This window comes from Miniopterus schreibersii (assembly GCF_964146895.1).
Source record: "Miniopterus schreibersii genome assembly, chromosome: 7".
In the NCBI taxonomy this organism is placed as follows: Eukaryota; Metazoa; Chordata; class Mammalia; order Chiroptera; family Miniopteridae; genus Miniopterus; species Miniopterus schreibersii.
In genome coordinates, this window is record NC_138108.1 from 30,418,758 (window position 1) to 30,435,245 (window position 16,488).

General features: G+C 39.3%; 1 protein-coding gene across 2 annotated transcripts in view; it reads left to right on the forward strand.

The window, feature by feature from the left end:
• The window catches only part of LOC308559305 (serine protease 58-like), a 97,304-nt gene that overhangs the window by 21,087 nt on the left and 59,729 nt on the right, over positions 1 to 16,488 (forward strand). For both annotated transcript variants that reach the window (XR_013999128.1, XM_081141905.1), the window contains one exon: positions 4,529 to 4,591. Coding sequence is in view for 1 of the 2 variants with exons in the window: in XM_081141905.1 (XP_080998031.1) it covers positions 4,529 to 4,591 (63 nt within the window). In the remaining variant the exon portion in view is untranslated. The remainder of the gene's footprint in view (positions 1 to 4,528; positions 4,592 to 16,488) is intronic.

The window sequence follows — 16,488 nt, forward strand, 5'->3', positions numbered from 1 at the left end:
CCTTCAGCCTGAGGGGCAGGGGCTCACAACAATGAGGGTAGGTGTACAACAATGGCAGTTGCCTCTTTGTCTGCGCCTCTGAGGTCATAAATAACAATCAGCAATCAAAGAACAGATTCTCAATGTCTGGAGGACAGTGTTCTTTTTTCCTCCCACCCTGGCCTTGGCAAGCTGCATGCAAGCTGCTCTAGGAACATGTGCATAGCTGCCTGCTACGGGTCTTGAAGATGGGGGAATGGATAATTGCTACTGTTCTAAGAGCTGAAATTGTGAAAAATAATCACAATTTACCCTTCAAGCCTTCTCCTGGAAGTTGCAAGCCTTTAATAGACTCCACAGTTCCAAATAGTTATATCAGGCAGATTTGAGTGCAATTGTTGTCTAGGTGGGGAGACGGATTCCTGGTGCTTCCTACTCTGCCATCTTCCCCAGTAACTCTTGCATAAAAGTCTCTTTCACTATGAGGATCTTGTTCATCTGCATCCTAATTACTAAACTTTTGGGATAAGAAAAACAGGCATCTTAGGTCAGTTTTCCTCCAAAGCATTTTTCAAATCGCAATACACTGTATTATAGAATGTTCTATACTTTGTTTTCATTGTATTATTTTATTTTATTTTTAATAATAACATGGGGAAATAGGAAGGGCAAATAGTATTATCCCCATCTTATAGTCAGGATACAAGAGTAGTGGATACTCAATGAGTGATAGAGTAATACTCAAATCAAGCCTTTCTCACTCAGGTCTCCGTCTGCCACCCCAAAGTACCTCTGTAGAGCAAAAGTAATTTTTCTATGAAACCAGAAAGTTTGGCCCTAAACAGTGAAGACATTCTAGGAGTCTGGAAAGAGAAATATCACTGCCAAAGCCATTCTTGAGCAAGTCCATCACTTGTTCTCTCTGCCTGTTCTGATTGTGAGTAAACTCACATGCTTGAGAGAGAATGAAATAGGTAAGAAATTGGGAGACTGCATCTAAGCAAGTTTCTTATGGCAGCTGTACAATACTTGCTTTTACCTGCAACTAAGAGAATGACCAGATGCCAAATTGGTTTGAAGTAACAAAATGTATAGCCTTTCTAGGAGGGTCCTGATTTTTTTAGGGTGTGGATTTAGAATGACTATCCAAATTTCTGTTTTAGTAAGAAATTAAGAACAGAGTTAGAATAAGCTAACTTAAAGTGGTTAAACATTAGTGATAAAATATATCCAATTATACCTAAAATTTGGTCATTTTAAAATGTGTTGATCCCTGCATTAATGTTTAATTATTGTATTCCTGATAATGCAATGTCATTTTTTTAAAACAAAGTTAAAATTGCACTTAAAGAAACCTAGACATTTAATGAATATAATCTTTCTTATAACCATACTTCCTGCCCTAGCTTAATTATTTAGATGAGGAGTTCACAAACTCAAATGCCACAGAGGCCAGGTAGGTAACCTATAGCAGGCTGGGTGTAAACACATGTGCATATATTATATAAATGATGGAGAGCTGGAAATAGGCTAGCTATCCAAATGGGGCAGTTCGACTCTGCCACAGCTAATTGTAACCATGAAGAAACACAGAGCCAATAATTGCTAGATCGTCTGATTTTTTTCAAGAAAAACTGAAAAATCTGTATTTTTATGTGAACACTCCTTATTATTAAATATTGACTTAAATTTAAAATGAACAAGCCAACAAACCATTTGAATCAAGCAAAATATGCCTGCTGGCCACCAATTTATTATCTCTGGTTCTGACCATGTGATAAGATATTTATTGCCCCCTGGTGGTAGTTTTCCTCAATTCTAGCTTTAATTTTAGAGGAATGAGGTGACAGCAAGTTTCAGTGTTTGGCTCATTTGTGCAAGAGGCATGGTCCTGCTGGGTGGGCGAATTTCCCACTTCCAATATTCATGCCAATGCTTCCTTATATTGGCACAAACTGCCAAAGTAAAAATCAGCACTGAAATGAGGGTTAGTGATTCAAATACTGAAAATAAATATTCACTAACACAGATAATTGTATGATAATCAATACAATACGGAGTTACTTTTTAAACATATATTATCAAGTATTCAGGATGCATGCTGGGCACAGCTAAAGCAAGTAATGACAAAAACATTGGGCCCTCATGGCTGCAGGATTGAGCATCTGGACCATGACTCACTGAGGCAGTTGGCCAATTCCCCAACTGGTGCTAAAAACGACTGAAATAGAGTTTTCCCATCTGTAAAATATTGGGATAACAATACTACCTGTCTCATAGGGCTATAAAAACTCAATGTTCTCAACACACTTTAGGGGGGAAATTTCTTATTGATGAATGCCCAACCTCCTGCCATACTCTCTGTCAGCAGGGCAGGCAGGAAAGACTGGCTTATCTTTGTGCACACCCTCTGCCCAGACCGGGTGTGGCTCTTCTGGGACTTCCTCATTCTTTCTTTTACAGTTGGTTTCTTTTTACCTGATGTTCCCACATAAAAATGTTTAGAGCAGAAAATGGGAGCATAGAATGTGATTTGGGCTGGTTTCCACTTCTACCTCAAGGTCAGCCATGTATTTAGAGCACACGGAATACGTGTCTACTTGAAAGGAGCTCAAATACTAATTTGTGATGGAAAATTACAGGAGTCTGTCAGACAAGAATTATTATAACGTATTACCTTTCACAGGGGAGTTAAAAGTGCCTTCATATAGACTTTGCTTGCTTTTCTTTTCAAATTGAGAGATGGAGCAGTAGACAAGTTCCTAAGGTTAAAAACAATTTTAAAATCATGAATTACTGGGCCCAGGAGTTTTTAAAGAAACAAACAAGAAATTCCTCTAATTAAAAACATCTTATAGACATTCTCTTTTATATTTTTTATTATTAAATGTGAGAATGTATTGAAGAAAAACAAGGCACTGCTAAAAATTAAAATCTACCCACTTCTGTTATGAGAGCTATTACCATGAATACATTAAAACAAAAAAGTGTTTTACTCCAAATACAAGATACAGTATAGCATATTAATACCAAGTACGAAGTGAGAGTATGAAAGTGTGAATGATTTTGTAAATAAATATTACAGCACATATATTCAAAGGATTCAGCAGAAAAAAGTTGTGTACTTGACCCAGGGCTAAGATCTGTAGATTCTTCCTCTTCACTTATCTTCACATCCTGTTTTCTTTGAAAATTACTCACATTGGGTTTTAGTCATGCTTCATATCGAAGTCATTTAAGTGATGATTAGGTTTTGTGTCTTCATTACATAAAAGTCATAATATTTTGAAGGTGACCTTCATGGGCCAGGAAGCAGGGTTAAATAAGAAGTTATGCAGGGATGGAAATCAGATGGAATCTGAGACAATCTAAAAGCAATCAATCAAAGCACTTAAAAAGATACATAAATATTTATATAGCCATAGAGATGTCATGAAATCTTTTTTCGTGACAAAATGTTTTCTCTCTCTAAAATAATACTGTAAGCAATAGAGCAGGGAAATGATTTTTCAAATAATTGTGGTACTTTAATAATACAAAAGGGGAAATGAGAAAAATATTTGATCTTATGCAGAAACTCCAAAGTCCTGATGAAGAAATATTGAACAGAGTAGAGCAAGTTAAACTATTAGAGAGAACAGATGGAACGCTCCTCCCGAGATAATCCTGAGCAGAATCCTCAGTACCTTCCTGGAAATTTTTGAATCCATTTATCTTCTCTTTTTTTTTGGAAAAGGGTAGTATTTATGAAATGACTTTGTATGAGACTGGCTACAGTTCAACTTCTGCAGAAACAAGCTGCTTATCTAATTCCTGTCTGAAGGACATTTATTTTTATTAGTGGAAATTGTACCAGCTATTCAATGCCTCATTTTTTCAATGGGGAAAAAAAATCTTGAGAGTCTCCTGAAGACTTTTAATTGTACCTCAAGTGATCCTTATTTTGTGTACAACTTTGTACTGTTCTGAAGCTCATCCTTTCAGGGGGTCATGGCTGATAGATACCCTGGAGATCATTACCCCGAGAATGGTGTTTGGATTATTTATCCTGAAAGCATCTTCTAGCTTATCCTTGAACACTCATCTGCCATTTCTCTGCCCACTCATCCAGCCTGGTGCCATCTTTCTGCAGTTTATCCTGCACTTGGCATTTTACTAACTGAAAGTTTTGTGTCATATGCCACTTTGGATATTTCACACACATACTCATCTCTGAATCACTTACCAAACTATTTCATAAGAATGCGTTAGAGTCAATCCCTGGTGTGCTCTGCTGTTTAAATCTCTTTATTCAGGTGGAACGGAATGTTAAAGTGGAAGTTTCAGCTGAGATCCTAAAGTATCAGATACCTAGGTGAATTGTGAATTTATGAATTTTAGAGTTATAACCTTCTTAGAGCCCTTACCTATATCAAGGGCATAAAGGTTAGTCCTATTGGGCATTTGCAAAGTGTTTTGATTTTTTTTTTTAACAAGAGTTGTGAAGTATAACCTCCCATTTTAATCTCAAGTCAAAAGTGAATCTTAAAGTGAACTCTTATTATTTAAGGGCAAGAAGAAAAGCCAAGTTTCTACAGAGGAGCAGGGGAAGGACGAGACCCACTGAATAAATGTAAGTGGACAATGAAAAAGAAAAGATAAAGTTGTTTTTCTGAGTACATTCCATAAGTTAGTGCATGTTCGGTGCACTGATTATACATGCACGCGCCCATTTACCTTCATTCTTTGTTTAGTGCTTTTAGTGCTTTTCTTTCACAAAATATTTTCCATGATGATTTTTGTTTTAATAGGATTTTTTAGTCTAGAATCTTATTAAAGGCTTCTAAAAACATTACGTGTATTGTGCTCGTATTAAGATACTTAATTTTGCTCTCAAAGAAGTCCAATGCATTCTTTAGATATGATTTCCCCTTAATGTAAAAAAATATATTTTTCTATCAATATGTCAAATTTGTGCAAGCTTTCAATGATCTTACATTCTATGGTAAATTCCATCATTAAAGCTTAGATAGAGGTGAGACTGTGCTGCTCCCCTAACCTTTTTTAAATTAACAAATTACAGATTAATAAGCTAAAAAGAGATGTCAGAGGTAGAGGTCTCCTAGAAGCCAATGGCAGAGGAAGTTTAAAGAAAGAAGGTCAATAGAGTCAAGTGATGCAGAGACGCCAGGAGTGGCCGTTTTTGAATGTCTTTGAAAGGAGTGGTGAGATGAGATACAGTAGTGAGAAGGCTGAGGAACAAATGCAGGGTGAAGAAGTAGGGATAAAAATGTAGAGTGATTTTTCAAGAACTTTGGCATTGAAGGGCAGAGTGAAGAGAAAGTTTTTGTGTGTATTAGGTCAGGAGGACACTTGAACCTACTTGGAGGCTAAGGAAACAAGCCAAAGAAAGCACAGAAGTAAAGATGTGAGCATATAAGGAGCATAACTAGATTCTGGAAAGAGGAGAGGAGGAAGCGTTCAAGTGGATGCAGCAAGTCTAAAAAGAGTGTCTCCCAGACACCAGGGGACATGCCAACATAGAGTCAAATCTGAAGTGGAAAAGACAGAAGTTCAAAAAGTTCACAACTCTTGGTCTCAATTTTGTGATCTAGGTGGTCAGCTCATCTGCTAAGTGGGTGTGTGATTGGAATAAGTTTGTGTCTGCCACAAGGGTGAGTGAAATGAGAAAGAGAAGGAAGGGAAGTGGGGAGAAGCGTCTTAGGGTGTCATGCAGTTCTAAGAAAGTTAGGCAAGGCAGCTAGCAGCCTTAAGCCAAAGTCACCTTCAGAGGACTCCCGTGTCCTGGGAATGGACCTGTTCACTCAGTCATTGCTTGGGAGCAGCACATGAGAAGTGTGGCCTCAGCACAAGTGCAGTGATTTCAAAGCACAGCAGCTAGTGCTGCCGGTCAATTATGCTTCCCAAGGTTAGAAATCTGAGAAGCAAATTTTCATGACTGTCACTGTCCATCCCATTCACCACAAAGATCCACTTTTCCAGAAAAGTTCAGGGAGCAGCGACTCCATGGTTACCATAAATCTATCTTCCCCAGTGGGGAAAAAAAGGAGGCTAGTGAGATGAACTACAGGCCCTGTAGCTGCAGTAGATCCCAGAATCGCAACTGGGGTCTTGCTCTTCTGGATAGTGGTACTGGCAGAGGTTCTGCGGGCAGAAAAGGCAGACCCAAATCTGAAATAGCTATCTACTCCATGAGGATGAACCATTGTCACTTCCAGGTTGACAGGGGCCCAATGTAGTTAACATTAACCACCAGGTTGCCAACTAGTTTCTTTGAGAAAAAAATAGTGCCTTATTGAGGGCTCGACCTTGGTCTCTGTTCCTTACAGGCTAGACATTCAGAGACAACAGCTGCTAGATCAGCTTCCGTGTGTGATAGACCATGCTGTGGAGCCCATATATAGCCTCCATATCTGCCACCATGGTTACTTCACTCAGGTACCCATTGTGACAGTTGTGGGATGACTAATGACAAAGACTGGCTAACATTGACTAGCTAGTGATTTTGTCTACTTAGCTGTTCAGAATTTCTTTCATGGCAGATGCTATTTGATGGGAATTAATGAATGTACAGTACAAAAAAATTTTCACACTTCATGTTCCCTCCCACATGTTTGCCCATATTTCTCTATCCCTATCAAAGCTCATTATCAGATCTAGCTTTTAAATATGTTTTTAAAAATTTATTTTAGAGAGAGAGGAAGGGAGAGAGAGAGAAACATTGATGAGAGAGAAACATTGATCAGCTGCCTCCTGCACACCCCCTACTGGGGATTGAGCCTGCAACCCAGGCATGTGCCCTGACTGGGAATTGAACAGGTGACATCTTGGTGCAAGGGTCAGTGCTCAAGTAACTGAGCCACACTGGTCAGAGACAGATATATTTTTTAATTAATGTCAAAAGAATGTAGGCAAAGGCAAAAGAGAATTGGAGATATCCTTCATTAGAGAGAAGAAAAACAAATGCCTGAAATAGTGATTTCAGATGTCCAACACAGAGTCACCCAGAGGGATAAAATGGAACATGGAAATATGTACATAATTATTAAAAAATATATGGGGCCCTGGCTGGCTCAGTTGGTTGGGCATCATCCTGAGCACCGAAACGTTGCCAGTTCTATTCCAGGTCAGGTCACATCCCTCGGGTGAGGGCTCAATCCCCAGTAGGGGGTGTGGAGGAGGCAGCCAAGAGGTAGCCAATGGATGTTTCACTCTCACATCGATGTTTCTCTCTCTCTCTTCCTCTCTAAAAATCAATTTTAAAAAATTAATATATATATATATATATGGGAAATACAGTGAGCAAGTATTGCCAGTTGAGGCCCTTGGCTAAGTCTTTGGAAAAAATAATAGTCCAAGAAGCTTTCATCTCAAAATGTAGACATCTCAAAGATAAAAAACAACTTAACTGTAAGAAGCTGGGATATTCCTTCCTCATTTTTTCCCTCCCTCTCTTCCTGTTTGCATCCTGTTTCCTCTTACCACAGAGCAAAGAATTTCCAAACACCATTTAAAGCAATCAGCGTTATGTTCTTGAAGAGCAGGTTTGTAGGAGCAGCGGTTAATAATTTATGGTTGCCTCATTTGATTCTCCTTCAGTGTAGTCTGCGGACAACACATTTCTGTGTCATTGAAGTATTAGACAACATCATCTTTGCTTCTCCCAGAGAATGGGCAGGGTGGCCCCTTCAGGGAGTGTCAGGAAGAGGCACAAAAAAGATGTCAACCATGCCATCCATTTTTCAAAAAGCATCCTGGGCAGATTCCAAATTCTCATTATATTCTGTTTTTTGTGTGTGGGTGTTTTTTAATACAAGATGATTATCTGCTTTGACAAATATACTCCTCCCCAATTAACAACAGCTGTTATCAAAATTATTAGAGTGAAACAAAAATCTGACCTATTGTGTGTCCTGCTTATTTTAATAAAATATGAAATAGGAAACTATTTTTTAAGGATCTGAAGCTCCTTAAGGATAAGACTTCCATTTTAAATGGAAGGCTTAGTGTGGGTTAGCTTTATAAATGGTTTCCTTTATTTAGTATTCAATATTTATTCCACCTTTTTATTAAGCCACTGAAAATCTCTAGCAGAATGCATGTGTGGGAGAAATAATACATTAGGAACCAAAGCCATAGTCAGTCATTAACAGTTTAGCTGAGACTGGCCAAGTAGTTTTGCCAGAAAGAATGGACATGGTGCCATCGCCACCAGAGGGTTAGGAGAGAATAAGTCCAGAGAATGAAACACTGGAATGTCCTGGCCTATCACAGAGGTGGGGGAGAAGGCTGGGCAAACAAGTGAAATGAAGAAGCAATAAGGAAATTAGATAAAATGGGATAATGAAGCGGGCTGTACAAAAAGGATGAATAAATGTTAAATTTTGTCTGCTTCTCAAATTTCCCTCAGGCTGGTGCTGGCCAACAGAGCAAAAATTACCTCCCATGGCACAGGGATGAAGGGATACTGGTTGTGCCAGGTGTGGGAAGAAGCCTGGTGTCAGCAGTTGGAGCATCTTTCTTTAGCACGCATCTCTAAGCTAATCTTGATCTGCTGATCTTTGTAAAGTTTTCCCAGGAGCAGTGCTGTGCCCATTTGTACTCTGTTGACCACAGATTGAAAACTTCCACTATCTTCTAAGCATCATTTTCTAGTCAGATTGTCACCAAATGGCACTGATATATACAATCCAATATCATGGTCCATCTACTTTTTCCTCTGATGTTTACATTCGCCTGTCCATGTGTGTTCTTTACTGCTTCCCTATCCTTTCTCCTGTCAATCAAATGGAACCCTTTATACCTCCCAATTTGTCTTCTTTTTCATCAGTATTAATGAAGTCTTCCAGTGGGGTCTTCTCAGAGACAAATCTCATTGCAATAACTTTTCACTTTCCTTTTACTATTGTAGTCAACACTTTTAGTCATCTGTAGCAAAAGCATCCGCTCAGAGGAAGATATAGGGAACATAAAAAATTTAAAGCTAGGGGACTGGGAGGGATTTAGAAGAGGGTAAAGGGGGGATAAATGGCGATGGGAGGAGACTTGACTTGAGGTGGTAAACACACAGTACAATATACAGATGATGTATTATAGAATTGTACACCTGAAACCTATATGATTTTATTAACCAATGTCACCCCAATAAATTCAATTAAAAAATAAATAAGTAAAGCTAAAAAGTACTACTCTAGATATAAAAATACTCATATCAGTCACAAAACACTCCAGTCTCATACCCAAAGGTGTCAGTCATATGATTAAAAGAACTCTTAATAGAAATATGAAATCAATCCCAGTGATTCATTCATTGATTTATTTACTCACCAAATATTTGTTGAGCAATTTCTATAGGAAATACTTTTCTAGGTGCTGGTAATACAAAGATAAACCATGATCCTTGCCCTCGTGGAGGTTATCATCTAGTAAGGGAGCCAGATGTGTAAACACAAAATTGCACTATAGAATGATAAGTGTATATTGGAAGTATGTACAAAGTATTTTTTGCTCTTCAGTGGAGATGGCCAATGACTCTGCTAGGGTAGGTAAGAAAAGGCTTCCTGAGGAGGAGAATTTGAACTGACTGTTGAGAAATAATGGCATTAACAATGAAGAGGGAGGCAGGAGCAATTACTCCAGTAAAATTTGCCTTGAGTGTGGAATTCATGTAGAGGATTCATAGGAGATTTTAGCCCTAGTAGCAGCAGATAATGGATCAATGTGTGAGATGTTGAGGAGGTGGAATGACAGGCAGAGTTCAATAATGTGAAAGCAGAAGGCACAGATGACTCCCAGGTCTCTAAGTGTGGAAAGAGCCTTAGGTTTGTTTTTTTTAAAAATATCTTTATTGATTTCAGAGAGAGGAAGGGAGAGGGAGAGAGAGAGAGTTGAAACATCAATGATGAGAGAGTCGTCATTGATCAGCTGCCTCCTGTACGCCCTGACTGGGGATCAAGCCAGCAACCCGGGCATGTGCCCTGACCGGGAATCAAACTGTAATGTTCTGGACCTAGGTCGATGCTCAACCTCTAAACCACACCCAGCCAGGCAGCCTTAGGTATTATTTAGTCCCACTTTTGACCCAATGCAGGAATATTGTCCATAGCATTCCCAAATGGTGGTCCACTAACCTCTCTTGAGATCCTTTCAGTGTGGAGGCTGTCTGCTTCTCAAGGCAGCAGCCTGCTTTATTCTGGACAGCTTGGACTTTAGAGAAAGCTTCTTTATATTGACCTGGAATCTGCCTGCCCTTATTGTCCATCCATTGGTCTTAATCCTGCAAACACTAGCTCTGTTTACCTAGATCTAGGTCTAAGCCTTTTATAGTCTTAAAAACAGCAATTTTTCCCAGCTGGTGTTGCTCAGTGGTTGAGCATTGACCTAGGATCCAGGAGATCACGGTTTGATTCCTGGTCAGGGCACATGACCTGGTTGCAACTTGACCCCCAGTCGGGGGCATTCAGGAAGCAGTCGATCAATGACTCCCTCATCATTGATGTTTCGATCTCTCTCTCTACCTCTCCCTTCCTCTCTCTAAAATCAGTAAAGATTTCTTTTTAAAAAAATACAATAAATTGGATTTCATCAAAACTAAAATCTCTTGTGTATGAAAGGATACTATCAACAAGGTAAGAAGACAACTCACAGAATAGGAGAAAATCTTTGCAAATCATATACCTGATAAGGGTCTTGCATCCAGAATATATAAAGAACTCTTAATGCTTAACAATAAGACAAATAATCCAACTTAAAAAATGAGCAAAAGGCTTCAATAGACATTTCTCAGATGAAGATATAACCAATAAGCACATGAAAAAAGTGTTCAATATTATTAGTCATAGGGAAATGCATATCAAAACCACAATGAAATAACCTTTTAGACCCACTAGTATGATGTTATGGGTTGAATTATATCCTCCCAAAATTCATATGTTCAAGTCCTAACCCCAGAATGCGGCCTGATTTGAAATAGGGTTGTTGTATATGTAATCAGTTAAGATGAGGTCATGGTGGACTAGGGTGAGCCCCTCATCCAATATGGCTGATGTTTTTATAAAAAGGGGAAGTTTGGACACAGACATGCACACAAGGAGAACATAGTATGAAGACTGGAGTTATGCTACCACAAGCCAAGGAACTACCAGAAGCTAGAAGAAAGGCATGAAGCAGATAATTCCCTAGGATTTTCAGAGGGAGCATGGTCCTGAAGATACCTTGATCTTGAACTTCTAGCCTCCAGAACTGTCAGACAATAAATTTCTGTTGTTTAAACCACTCAGTTTTGGTTTAAGCAACAGAAATTTATTTATGGTTTAAATAAATGGTCCTTTGTTATAGCAGCTCTAGCAAAACAATACAGATGGGTATAATAAAAAAGATGGACAATAAGTGAGAATGAACATTGGTGAGAATGCAGAGCAGTTGGATCCCTCATACATTACTGATGGAAATGTGAACTATAGTACTTTAGAAAATAGTTCGGCAGTTCCTCAAAGTGTTCAACATATAGTTAACAAATGACTTGACAGTTCCACTCTTGTGTATATACCCAAGAGAACTGAAAACAGATGTTTAAACAAACACTTGTGCTTTGTATTTATACTTCATAGCACTATTATTCAAAATAACCAAAAGGGGAAAACAATGCAAATGCTGGGTGAATAAACAAAATATGATATGTCAATATAATGGAATATTATTCAACAGTAGAAATGAAGTATTGATACATGGTACAACATACATAAACCTTGAGAACGTTATGCTAAGTGAAAGAAGACAGTTACAAAAGGCCTCATATTGTATGATTCTATTTATACGACATGCCCAGAATAGGCAAAACTATACAAACAGGAAGTAGATTAGTGGTTTTCTAGGACATAGTAGCAGTGGTAGGGTTGGGAGCATGGGATAGGTTGAAGGATGTGACAATGGATATGAGGTTTCCTTTTGAGATGTTGAAAATGTGGTAAACTTGTATCGTGATTATCGCACAACTTTGTGGATACACTATAAAGCATTGAATTGTACACTTTACATAGATAAATTTTATGATATATGAATTATATTTCAATAAAGATTCTTTTTTAAAAGACAGATCTGTAATCCTGAACTACTGACCTAAGTCTTCCTGAAATCCTGATCTATAGAAACCAAGAGAGTATAAAATGTTGATTTTTTTAAAAGAAAAGAAAGCTAATTAGAAAACTCCCAAGGTATACTAGTTATGGATGGCTGAATTATGTAGATATAAGTGTGCCAGTGGCAGTCTGTTAAAACAGAACATTATTGTCTTGCCTTGATATTTTGGGAAATGCTGTGTGTTAGCAAAACAAATAATTTGCACTTTAAGCAGGTTCTTTGGGTAAGCAATTCTTTAGATCTGGAATCTCTCAGAAGTGCTAAAATTATTCTATCTGAGTGACCCTGGGCTAGTCCTTTGGCTTCTACGGACTTCCTTGTGTATGAAGAGAGGCACCCTAGATAACCTCTAAGGCCTCCTCTCATCCCAAATTTCTGTGACCAACACCTTGTGTCCTATTTATCACTCTGAAAAATGAGGCAGCAGCAGGTGAGCTGAGGGCATTAGAATCACACGGAGGGAACATGTTAGAAATGGAGATGCTAGGTCCCACCCCCAGAAATCTTGTTTGCATGGGTGAGCCCTAGGAATCGACATTTTACAGAAGCATGCCAAGAAACAGAAACATTGGCAGGCATCTCTGGAAACTAGTCACCACAAGAAATCAGGGGTTCTCTTCCCCTCCTGTGCCTAATGAGCTAAGATAGACACCTCAGTTGCCATCTGCTACCTCTTTCTGCAAATCTTAGACTAAACCTCTTTCTTTATTGAATCTCTCAGAAGTTAGTTAATGTCACCATTTATTTGCTTCTCTTTAATGCTAAACACATAGAGTGGATGGTTGGGGTATTAAAAGATCCTGCTGATTAAACTTGAACCATATAGGTATTACTAATCAAGAAACAGCTACAATTTCACTTTTCACCTTTGTATGGAAAGTAACAGGAGATAGGGGAGGTGGTACACCACTTAGGTTTATAGTCTGTTATATGACACTATAGTTCTGCTCCTTCTGGACAGAAATTTGATCCCAGAGGAGCACAGCACTTTGAACGGAGATGTCATAAAGAACTAAAAGGACACAGGGAGGGATACCAGCGATAAGACTTCCAATGGCTGAGCCACTTACCTACCTTAACAGTAACTCATATGGTGTTTACTATGCTCCAGGCACTGTTCCAAGAACTTTAGCCACATAAACTCGATTAATCTTCAGTACACGTGACAGGCTATTACTATTATCTCTATTTTAAACAAGAGGAAATTGAGGCAGAGAAGCTAACTAGATTATAAAGATTACAAAACTGGAAGACAGGGGAACAGGATGTGAATCTAGGCAACAGGCATCCAGAGTCCATGAGGCTTAAACGCTAAATTTCAGCCTTGTTCACATGAGTTAACTATGTAGCAGAATACAATGTGCCTCCCATTCCTGGATTAGCAAAATCTTTAACCACAGCGCGATAATACTGTGCAAATTTGTCTTTAATGAAAAGAGCTTAAGGTTTAACTGGTGAAATGTAATCTATCGAAGTAGTTCTTAAGCAGGAAATTTACAAGTTCCAGAGACAAAGTGCCCTAAATCCAGGCAGCTGAGTGATTCAGCCCAACGTGTCAGGGATGACAGTACTGAATTCCGAATCTCATTCTGAGGCAGAAGTGCTGTCCCAGCCACGTTCTCTGCTCTGTTTTGTTCTTTAATAGTTCTGGGTGGGGAAGGAGCGCCTGCAGAGCGTGAACTGCCCCGGGGCGGAGGCCGGGTGACTGTGTAAAGGAAAGAAGTTCTGTGGCGAGGATAGCGGTGTGGATTCTGGCCACCAGCAGGGATTGCCCTGGGCCACAGGGCATTTGGGGAGCAAGGGGGAGGAGGAAGTAAGTGAGGGGAACGAGGGGATCAGACGACACAAATAGGAGCTCGGAACGAACGGGAATGGTGGCCGCGGTACCTATGGCGAGCTTTCAGAGGCAAGCTCTAAGGAGGGGAAAGCAAATTCAGACCCATTCCGGGGAAACACTGGTGTCCAAGGAAAGGCTAAGTCCGAAGTTGATGGGAGGGTAAGATGGGGTACATATTCAGAAGTCTAGAGCAGAGAGGGTAGAAAATTCAAGCAATACGGGCCATTGCCAGGAAATCTCTGAGGGAAAGGCAGGAAGGAAGACTGAGCCCTAAGCACTAAAATACTGGTAGAAATAGGAAATGGAAGCAGCCTCAGTTAGGTGACTCAGAAAAGAAAGGGGCCCCTTCTCCCACCTGTGACCTTGAGAAACACCCAGAAAACCCCTGCAGAAGATGCCAGAGAGGCGGCTTAACCTCCCCATGGTGGTATCAGGGCAGGTGAGGAAGCTGCCTCTCAATGAAGTCACTGCCTAGCAAGACTGTTTTCAAACCCTCTGATTTGTGGGATTAAAGAGGGTAATTGTTGTGCAAATTTACTAGCACCTTTTTTTTTTTTTTTAATTCCAGGACAGGGGCAGCAGCCGACTAACTAGTTGTTTATTAGAAACATCAACAATAAAAAATAAATAAATTTTTGAAAAAAGAATGAGGACAGGGTCTGGGGCAGGAACTGAAAAGCAGGTTGGGACAAGCGAGTCAATGCATTAGGGTTTGCTGGCCAAGCTAGTCTTCTGCCATGACACCAAGGAACGATGTGGCCCGAGAGGTCACGACTATGTGAATAGCGTTCATACATTGCTTGTATGTTTTTATTCTTCTTCCAGAAATGGTTCATCAGAGAACAGTGAGTTTATGTAGACAGTTCCTTAGTCAGTAACCTACTCTGCAGTTTCTTAGGGCTGACTTTGTACTTATGGAAGTCAGCCAGATCTCCTGGGTGGATCATTAAACTAGAAATCTTTTCTTGGCACACTAGTACCTTATGTGTGACCTTGAACTAAGGCAAACCATCAGCCTGTCAAGAACAATGACCCCAGGGGATGGCCCTACTGCCTCCACTGAATGGACTGTTCTTCAATAAAAAAACAGCATTATCCCTTCTGGGTTTTTACTCACTTAAGGAGAATGTTAGGATTCTAAAGATAATATCTATTGAGGACTTTAAGCTTCTTTAATGAAAATGTTGTGTAAACATAAGCAAAGGAATTCTGGTGAACCAACATTGTGATATTGTATATCAGAATTTGTATCTACATTCAGAGGTTTTTGTTGTTGTTTTCAATCCTCAGCCAAGGACATCCTGAGAAAGAGAGAGAGACATGGATCGGTTGCCTTCTGTACATACCCCAACTGGGGGACTGAATCTGCAGTTCAGGTATGTGCCTGATCTGGAATCAAACCTGCGACCCTTTGGTGCACTGGATGACACTTAACCAACTGAGCCGCTACAACAGGACAGATGCCTTTTTTTTTTTTTTTTTAAACTTGGCTTGTGTCCAGAGGTATGCATAGATATAAGTAGCAATGCATAGTACTGCATATTTAACTTAATCCCATCTTTTAAAATAGGAGCATAGAGTAGATTTTCGTCAAAGCCCAGGGACCTGAATTGTATGTAGGCTTCCCTCACAAAGAAGTAGAGCTAAGTATGAGTCCTGTGGGACAAATATTCTAATGAGAACATTATACATAATTTGAATGATCGATCTGATACATCTTTCAGTGACATGATTGTCAACCGATATTCTTCCAAGTGTTAATTCCATGTTACTTCAAGTTTTATAGATTTCGCATAATTATAAAGGGCAGAGCATTTTCATGAAATATTGTAGGATATGATTTGGGTACTAACAGTTTATCCTTGACACTAGTACTTAATTCAGAGAAATTCAGAGAATGAGATCAAGGCACTAAAATGGAGATCCTTGTAAACTTTGAAGGAGAAAAGATCATTTGGATTTTGTGTGTATTTCCTCTAAGTTTTAAATATAAGGTGGTTATATAAAAGGGACTTCTAAAAGAGGAAACAATGAAAATGGGCTGAACACTTCACAGTGTGAAATAAGCAGTATACTCAGTACAGGTGACAGGGAACAAAGTTGAGAAAGAAAAACGCGAACCAGAAAATCAGGAAGCAAAAGCAGTAAAAATAATGATTGGGGTCAGGTGCTAACAGTAAAATCAAGAAACTTGAATCTGATGGAAAAAATCATGGGTGGCTATAAAAGAGGCCTTTGAAATTGGAAATGGTGTAAGAGATAATTTTAGTGTAGTTAAAGGAGGTGGCAGCTATGGGTGTGAAGAGAAGGGATTAATTTTAAATGTGTCTCAGAAATAACAGAAATATTTGTTGAGGGGTGGGGGAAGGATAATGAATAAAACCCAGCTGAGTGTTGTATGGCTATGTCAAACAAGATTTTACCTACAGTATTAGGTCCACTTTTGGTCACTGTACTTTCATAGGAGCATTGATGAACCAGAGGTCGGCTCTCCTCAGATATCTGTAGGTCTGCTGTAAGGAAGGAAGGTGATG